Source organism: Theropithecus gelada, chromosome 12 (assembly GCF_003255815.1).
Source record: "Theropithecus gelada isolate Dixy chromosome 12, Tgel_1.0, whole genome shotgun sequence".
NCBI classification, from domain to species: Eukaryota; Metazoa; Chordata; class Mammalia; order Primates; family Cercopithecidae; genus Theropithecus; species Theropithecus gelada.
This window is the reverse complement of record NC_037680.1, coordinates 94,750,515-94,759,897: the sequence shown is the minus strand read 5'-3', so window position 1 is coordinate 94,759,897 and position 9,383 is coordinate 94,750,515. Positions and strand designations below refer to the sequence as shown.

The following is a 9,383-nucleotide window of genomic DNA, read 5'->3' as shown; positions in this document are numbered from 1 at the left end:
TCTTTCAGGCTGAAGGATACTTTGTTGTGTACATATCACATTTTGTTCAGCCATTCATTCATTCATTCATTCATGCATGAACATTTGGGTTGTTTTTGCCTTTTGGGTCTTGTGGATAAGCTAATAAGCTGCTATGAACATTGGTGGACAATATGGGTTCAAGTCCCTGCTTTCACTTCTTGTGGGTCAATTCCTAGAAGTGGAATTGCGGGATCATGTGATAATTCTATGTCCGATGTTTTGAGGAAAGCTGCCATACTGTCTTCCACAGTGGCCACACCATTTTACATTCCCGCCCTCAATGCTCAAGAGTCCTAGTTTCTCCTCTACATCTTCATGGACTGAGATAGAGTTCACTCGGTCACTCAGGCTGGAGTGCATGGGCACGATCTCAGCTCACTGCAACCTCTGCCTCCCGGGTTCAAGCGATTCTCCCACCTCAGCCTCCCAAGTAGCTGTGATTACAGGTATTTGTCACCATGCCCAGCTGATTTTTTTATTTTTGTATTTTTAGTAGAGACAGGGTTTCACTGTGTTGGCCAGGCTGGCCTCGAACCCCTGACCTCAAGTGATCTGCCCGACTCAGCCTCCCAAATTGCTGGGATTACAGGCCTGAGCCACAGCGCCCAGCCTGATTTTGTTTCTTCTGATACTAGCCATCCTAATGAGTATGCAGAGCTGTCTCACTGGAGGGTAGATTTTCACTTCTTAGAACACAGAGTGCCACGGGCTCAGGGGCGGGATGGACAGAGCTCCAGCAAGTGACGTAGTAATTATGGCAAGGGGTGAGGCACCAGGGCAGGCTTTCTAAACCATGCAAGAGAAACTAGTAAGAACGTGGCCTCCTCTGCTTCCTGTGACCACAATGGGGGCTGCACGGACACTGAGACCAAGAAGAACCAGTGGACATGAGGCTTGGAATGTGACTGTGAAGAGAAGGGAGGAATCCCATGGGGCTGCACTTAGGCAGGACGTCTCAGAGAGTAGTGGAAGTGTGTCCTGAAGAAGAGCCAACAAAGGAAGGCCTGCTGTCTTTGGGCAGGGAGTCCTTGCTGATCAAGCCATGTGTGGCTAGAATCTTGAGGAGTCCATGGCGGAACTTCTGGCCAATGAAGGCGTAGATGAGGGGGTTGAGGCAGCTGTGAAAGATGCCCAGAATCTCGGTGGCATCCAGGGCCTGGTTGATGTCACTGTGGCGCTGACAGGTCTCGTTGATCAACCGGGTCCTCATGAGGGTGTCTGCCAGCAGGACCAGGTGGTAGGGCAGCCAGCAAAGTAGGAAGATGAGGACGACAGCAAAGATGACCCGCATGGCCCGGTGCTTCTGCCCCATGTGGGCCTTAAACAGCGTGCGCAGGGTGAATCCATAGCAGAACAGCATGATCAGCAGCGGCACGATGAAGCCAAAGGTCTGGGGCAGGATCCGCAACACCATCCGCCATTTTGCTGTATTGTTGCCCATGTCCTCATAGCAGACTGGGCTAATATAGGGCGGGTAGACAGCCCTTCGGAAAAGTAAGACGGGCAGGGCCAGGAGCAAGGACAGACCCCAGATGCTGAGGCATACGAACTTGACCAAGTAGCGCTTCTGGATCAGTGTGCGTGTGGCATGGACAATGGCCAGGTAACGGTCCACACTGATGCAGGCCAGTAGCAGGATGCCACTATAGAAGTTGACTTCCTTCAGGAGTGAGACCACTTTGCACAGGAATGTGCCAAAAATCCAGCCATTCACCTTGGCGGCAGCCCAGATGGGCAAGGTCAGGGCAAACAGTAGGTCGGCCATGGCCAGGTTCAGTAGGTAGACATCAGTGATGGAGCGGCCGACCCTGCTGTGTAAGATGACCAGCATCACGAGGGAGTTTCCCAGCAAGCTCAGCAGGAATACCAGGGCATAGATAATGACCACAAAATACTTGTTGATTTCTAGGGATTCTGGTCGACATGGGGCGACATCTGGTAGAGAAGGGGGCAGGTCAGAGCTGTAACTGTAATTACTAAAATCTTCACCTGTCCAGAGATCTTCAAAATTGAAACTCTCCATGTTAATATCTTCTGTTTTTGAGGTAAACTTAAATCCTGACCTATAGAAGAGAGACGAAGGTTACTGCACAATAAATTCCCCAGATTCTTGCACATCCACCCAAGAAACTGGGATAGGATTCTTTGTGTTGGCTTGAGTATTACATTGAAGTAATTTTTCCCTACAAATTTGTAATCAGTAGCTCTTAGGTTATGAGATAAATTTGGTGATAAATGGTACATTTTATGAAAGGACTATAGTTCTCTTTAATATAAGAGAGAAATTCTTAGCATTTCTTTTAGCATTGCCATCACCTAAAACTTTGCAGAAAGTTCTCTTTGGACAGGCCCTGGTGTGTGATGTTCCCCTTCCTGTGTCTCAAGTGTTCTCATTGTTCAATTCCCATCTATGAGTGAGAACATGCAGTGTTTGGTTTTCTGTTCTTGTGATAGTTTGTTGAGTATGATGGTTCCCAGCTGCATCCATGTCCCTACAAAGGACATGAACTCATCCTTTTTTATGGCTGCATAGTATTCCATGGTGTATATGGGCCACATTTTCTTAATCCAGTCTGTCATTGATGGACATTTGGGTTGGTTCCAAGTCTTTGCTATTGTGAATAGTGCCACAGTAAACATACGTGTGCATGTGTCTTTATAGCAGATATGGCACAGGTATACATATGTAACAAACCTGCACATTGTACACGTGTACCCTAGAACTTAAAGTGTAATAAAAACAAATAAAATAAAAAAATTATAAAATATATAACCCCCTCCCAAAAAAAAAGAAAGTTCTCTTTGGATAATCCCCACAGAACACTCAATACTGCCTGGATCCTGCAGTGGTGAGCATCTTTGGCTAGCAAGGCTGGGTTTCATGTTCAGAAATGTGAGATGCCACTCAATTCTTTTTTTTTTTTTTTTTTAGAGATGGGGTCTTGTTATGTTTCTCAGGATGGTCTTAAACTCCTGACCTCAAGTAATTCTGCTTCCTCTGTCTCCCAAAGTGCTGGGAATAAAGGCATGAGCCACTGCATTCAGCCCCATTCAGTTTTTAATCAGGGGATTAAGCAGGCACTCCAAATGGGCTGTACCCTCAGAAAAGATCATGGTTTGACTATAAAACTGAGGCATGAATCCCTTTGTTCAATTTTCTAAAAGTTATTTTAAAAGAGGTACTCTGGAAAATGGTTTGAACAATTGTGGCATGGAGTTTTGGAAGGCTTGAGCTAGAAGAATCTTCAGTTAATTAGTAAGGTCCAGCGTTTCTCCTTTGGGTAGAAGGAGGCCTGCTTTGGGAATGTGTGTGTAGTTTGGAAAAGTATATTAAAAATAATAAGCAAGCGGGCTGCCTGATTCTCCCTGTGGGTGGAAACGTAACAGGTTATTCAGGGAGCTCTGGGCAGCCATGGCCACCATGCAGGATGAGCAGACACAGCCAGTCTGCTCCCCAATAAGAGAGAGGGACAGCAGGAAGCAGAGAAGACAGGGGTTGCACTACCCTTGCTTGGTGGCTCTCCAGCCCTGTTGGGGACCCTTCCTGTCCTGCATGTGTTTGTCTCCATCCAGCCCTGACTCCCCTGTTCCTCTCAGATTTAGTCTAACTCCCCGGGCTCTGCCCTTGCCACAAGGACAGCACAGATCCTGCTTTGGGGAAGCCTGGGTGTAGAGGGTGGGCTGCAGCTATTCAAAAGTATGATCCTGACTGGGTGTGGTGGCTCACACCTGCAATCCCAGCACTTTGGGAAGCCAAGGTGGCAGGATCACTTGAGGTCAGGAGTTCGAGACCAGCCTGGCTAACATGGTAAAACGCTATCTCCACTAAAATTACAAAAATTAGCCAGGTATGGTGATGTGCGCCTGTAATCCCAACTACTTGGGAGGCTGAGGCACAAGAATCACTTGAACCCAGGAGGTGGAGGTTGCAGTGAGCCGAAATCACATCACTGCACGCCAGCCTGGGCAACAGAGTGAGACTCTGCCTCAAAAAAAAAAAAAAAAAAAAAAAAAATGCCGGGTGCGGTGGCTCACGCCTGTAATCCCAGCACTTTGGGAGGCTGAGGCGGGCGGATCACGAGGTCAGGAGATCGAGACCATCCTGGCTAACACGGTGAAACCCCGTCTCTACTAAAAATACAAAAAATTAGCCGGGCATGGTGGCGGGCGCCTGTAGTCCCAGCTACTCAGGAGGCTGAGGCAGGAGAATGGCGTGAACCCAGGAGGCGGAGCTTGCAGTGAGCCGAGATGGTGCCACTGCACTCCAGCCTGGGCGACAAAGCAAGACTCCGTCTCAAAAAAACAAAAACAAAAACAAACAAACAAACAAAAAATCCCAGTTTCTCAAAGAAGAAGTCAACTAAAGCAATCCAGCTCCCTAATTAGCTTCTTTTTGAACCACAAAACAGATCACCCTCCGGCCATTGCCTTAGAGTAAGGGATGACTATCCCACCACCAACCATGTCCAAGTCCATAACCTACCTCCAAATGGAACCCAGTGTCAGAGAAAAACCAGGAAGTTAAAGGTCCCAGGACCCACTTCACACTCACCAGGCTGGGCACACTCAGAAAAAGACGCCCAAGAACAATGTGGGTGAGGAAGTGGAAAAGTCAGAACTCTCCCATATTGCAGGTGGTAATGGAAGATGGTGCAGCTGCTTTGGAAAACAGTTTAGCAGTTGCTCAAAAAAGTTAAACATAGAGTTACCACATGAACCAGCAAACCCCATCCTAGGTATGTACCCAAGAGAATTGAAAGCTAATGTTCATAGCAGCAGTCATCATTAAGCTCAAAAAGTGGAAACAAACCAAATATCCATCAACTGATGAATGGACAGACAAATTGAGGAAAAGTCATGAGCAACTGGAAGACTTTTGGTCAATGACACATCACAAATACCACAGTGGTCCCATAAGATTATAATATTGTATTTTTAGTGTTCTTTTCCTATGTTTAGATATACAAATACTTACCATTGTGTTATAATTACCTATAGTATTTAGCACAGTAACGTGCTGTATAGGTTTGTAGCCTAGGAGCAGTAGGCTTTACCGTATAGCCCATGTGTGTAGTAGGCTATAACATCATATACTCTATGATGTTCACATGACATAGTTCTCAGAATGCATCCGCATTGTTAAGCAACCTATGACTGTATTATATACAATGGAATATTATTCAGCCATGAGAAGGAATGAGGTACTGATACACAATACAACATGGATGAACTTTGAAAATGTTCGTCTAGGTGAAAAAAGGCAGACACGAAAGTTTTCCTATTGTGTGATTCCATATATGTGAAATGACCAAAATAGGCAAATGGGTAGAATTGGTAGAGACAGAAAGTAGATTGGTGGTTTCCAGGGGCAAGGGGAGTTGGGAGAGGAATGTTAATGACTACAGAGTTTTTCTTTTGAGTGATAAAAGTGTTCTGGAATTAGTGGCAATAGTTGTAGAATATGCTAAAAACTTTAAATGGGTGACTTTTGTGGTATGTGACTTATGTCTCAATTAAAAACAAAAAGATTAATCAAAGGGTGCACAGCCTTGCAAAGCAAATGCAAATATTACAACAATAACAACAAAAGTCCTAGGGAGGATTTCTCTTTAGCAGAAAGGAAGTCTCTGTTGTTGTCAATCATATGTAGCAAAGAAGAAAGCGGAAGAAGATTAAGCAAAACTGGGAAAATAATGCCCTTTTTCCCCCAAGAGTGACGGAATTCTTAGCCATCACCTTCCTGACAAGTTTTTACTTTCTCTTTTGAGAGTTAGGGGCCAGATACATTGCCTTCCCAGCATACCAAGGCAACTGATAGAGAAGATTCAATCAGTTGATGAACCTAGAGAGACATGATGATGATGGTGAGGCCCTGCCTGGCCGGAAGGCTGGGGAGGTATTGAGAGGGCGGGTAATACAGCTTGCTGGACCAGTATAGTCAGCAAGACCTGAAAGAAGTCACCAGCACCACAGTCCCATGGTTGAGAGCAAGTTTGCTCAGAGGTCCAGGGTATGTCCAATGAAATCACGAGGTCAAGGGTGGATCACTTCTGAGAGCAGATGATTACAGATGCTCTTAAGGGAACAGATGACCCAAGAGAAGACCCATCTTTGAGAGTAGATGCAGGGCATATTGGGTGCAGAGAGCTTGTGCTCTTAGAGAGCAGGGCCTTGTATGTATGAGTATTGGCTGTGAGAAGCCAGGACTGGGGCTGCGGCAGAAACTGTCGTGTCGGCACAGGCAGCAGTGGCAGAGCATGTTTCACAGGTAAATCCTCACTGTGGATAATCCAGTGCTCAGCTGTGCTGGGGGTGGGCTGGACGTATATGGGTGAGCCCATGCTCCCAGGCATTATGGGTCAACTGCAGGTTCCAGAGGGAGAGCATGTAAGTCAGGACAGAAGGTAGAGAATTCAGCAAGGAGAACCAGGTCAGGCCAATGACCTTCAGCTCCTAGGGCAGGGAGAGGGGTGTTCGCTGTTGGTGTTGTTTTTTAGTTTACCAATCTCTACAGAGGATGACTTGGCAGACAGAGGGACAAACTAAGGGAAGGAGATGACACATCTGAGGTCTGCTTTGTGCCTCACAGGTACATGATCTCCATGGCTCATTACAAATAGATACAATTAGGTCCTGTTTCTAGAAGACTGAGACACAAGGAGGTTCAGCTGACCTAACAGGAGGCTCAGTAACCAGCCTGCGATCACAGGGTGGAGAAGTGGTGAAACCACTGTTCCAGTGAGGTGTAAAGGGCTCCACTTGTATTATTTGCAGTCTATAGCCCTTCTTCTTAAAAAAAGTGCACCTCATCTATTAAACATATTTGTAAGTTAAGTTCTTGAGATATAATTAAATCAACCTGTGTATGGTCCACTCACATTCTTTGATGTTTTATGCATTGTTTTCTTTTGCCATTTCTTAGGCCCAGAATGAAAGAAACAGCTCTGGCAGGGATGATAAACCAAACACCCTTGAAATGGCTGGGTCCGGCTGGCCACCCAGTCATATTTTCCAGGATAAAAAGGGGGCTTTCGGCCGGGCGCGGTGGCTCAAGCCTGTAATCCCAGCACTTTGGGAGGCCGAGGCGGGTGGATCACGAGGTCAGGAGATCGAGACTATCCTGGCTAACATGGTGAAACCCCGTCTCTACTAAAAATACAAAAAACTAGCCGGGCGTGGTGGCGGGCGCCTGTAGTCTCAGCTACTTGAGAGGCTGAGGCGGGAGAATGGCGTGAACCCGGGAGGCGGAGCTTGCAGTGAGCCGAGATCACGCCACTGCACTCCAGCCTGGGAGACACAGCGAGACTCCGTCTCAAAAAAAAAAAAAAAAAAAAAAAAAAAAAAAAAAAAAAAAAAAAAAAAGGGGGCTTTCTTGACTTAGGGAAAATGCCAGCCCCTTAGTGACTCATGGTAGTTTGGAAACTCCATAGATGATGGCATGAATTCTAATTTATTACATGAAAATGCTATAGAATGAGAGACATTTACAAGATCTCAAACATTTAAGGCAATCTTTTTAACAACAAAACAGTCATTTTAGTACAGTTTCAGTATTCTTTCTCTCTATAAATATAATCCACAAATATTTGCATTTAGTGTAGGGAAGTGGGAAGTGAACAGTGTTCGGCCCATCCTCAGACCCAGTCCTAGCCCAGGCCAGGAGGGCTGATTGAGTCTTGGAAGGCCACTAGGCCAAGGGAAGAGCGTGGGCATCAAGTGGTCCTGAGCGGTTGGAGAGGGTTGTGAGGGAGGAGGAACAGAAGTTCTCCCTTTGGGGATCGGGTCCCCAAAGGGAGAAAATGAAGAGGCCAAGGGGTGAGGGTGAGGGGCCCACCAAGGGTGGGGAGAGATGCTTGGGATAAATGTAGGCTGAGTATCAAGGGAAACAAAGAACAGAAACATTCTAGCTGTTGGGAAGGGTGGGTGTTCCAAGACTTACCAGGATGCTGGGCTTTTCACCTGTAGGACACCTCCAGGAGGGCAGCTGCAACCTATGAAAGGGAGGTGGTGGTGAGAACACAGTGGAGGAAGTGAGTGGTGGATTAGATTGCTCAATGCAGTGCAGGGGTGGAGCTCCTGAGGGTGCGGGTGATTCTGATAACTTTGAATAATTAGTTCCCAGGTCAGCTCTTGGATCCATAGTCATTTCACGGACTCGTAGAGTTTATATTGGGAAGGGACCTGAGGGGTTTTCTAGCTAGTCTTTTCATTTTACAGATGGGGAAACAAGCCCAGACAAAGGAAATGGCTTGCCCAGGATTGCATGGATTTCTTTCATCTTTGCTGTATCTCAGAGCCCCTGGCTCCTTCAGCTACCTTGTCTGAGTCTCCTGGCACTCCAGCTGCCTCAGGCTTCCCCGTCGTACCATCGGCAGTACTATAGCTCTTGAATGTCTTTCACATGTCAAAGGGGAGCAGTGCATTAAAACGACAGAGATGGACTAAAGCTTCTGGTGAGTCTGGTGGTGTTCCTCCCTGGACCTGATGCCTCTACTTTTCGGCCCCACTCCTGCCTCTCTTCTTTCCCCTCACTCCCCAACCATCTGCTCTGACCACAAGTCCATCTCTGGGTATTGATATTCTTTCTTGGTTCATACACTTGGCATTGGGTCTGAGGACCCCAACTCTGCAGCAGCTACCACCCTTGGAGCCAAGACCCTCTAATTTGGGAAAGAAAGCCTTTTGGTAAAAGTGAAGATTCCACCCAAGTCCAAATATATTTTTTAAAACAGTGTTGAGTGACCCTAATAATGTATTTTATCAATTTGCTATTGATTACAAATGAATGAATTAATCCAGGGAGAGCTATGAACACTAATTCTGCTCCCTCCCAAGTGCCCACCCCAGTGAACAACACCTCAATCCTCTCCATTACTCTTTACCCTATCTCTTGCTCCATGCATCCCAGGGCCCAGAGGGCACTCAATGCCTGTGGCAGACGCACTTAAACTGCCTACCTACCCCAAAGAAAGAATGTTTGAGTCTAACTGTTTAGCAAATGTTTCTTAGTCTTCGTCACCTCTCTTTCCCAAGCTGGGGAAGAATGCAATGCCACCTGGCCAGCTGACGCTAAAACCAGATAGAGGCTTATTACATATGGAGAGAGGCAGATGAGACCAGAGCTAGCTGAGCAATTCTGAGCTACTGACTTTTCCCATCTGAGTCTCAGTTTACTCATCTGTAAAATGGGGCCAATACAGACTCCAACTTATGGGGTTGTGGTGAGGATGAAATGAGGGATTGCTTGTAAATCATGTAAGACATACATAAAGTACAACGTTAACCTTTATTATTGTGATCATTATTACCGGAATAGTTTATTCACTGATAACATGCTGCCTCTCTCACTACATCCCCAATCA

At 46.3% G+C, this 9,383-nt stretch overlaps 1 protein-coding gene across 1 annotated transcript; it reads right to left on the bottom strand.

Annotated features, from left to right (window-relative positions):
- Positions 1 to 491: 491 nt before the first annotated feature.
- CXCR2 (C-X-C motif chemokine receptor 2) lies at positions 492 to 8,033 on the bottom strand. The gene is made up of 3 exons (XM_025404499.1): positions 7,961 to 8,033; positions 631 to 2,084; positions 492 to 543 (listed from the first exon to the last, which is right to left on the bottom strand). Exon 2 carries the CDS (start codon positions 2,042 to 2,044, stop codon positions 977 to 979), a length of 1,068 nt encoding a protein of 355 aa, XP_025260284.1. The 5' UTR covers positions 2,045 to 2,084; positions 7,961 to 8,033; the 3' UTR covers positions 492 to 543; positions 631 to 976.
- Positions 8,034 to 9,383: the final 1,350 nt, after the last annotated feature.

Bases quoted from the DNA above. Each gene is read 5' to 3' on its own strand.
- CXCR2 (XM_025404499.1), bottom strand. From the start codon at position 2,044: ATGGAGAGTTTCAATTTTGAAGATCTCTGGACAGGTGAAGATTTTAGT.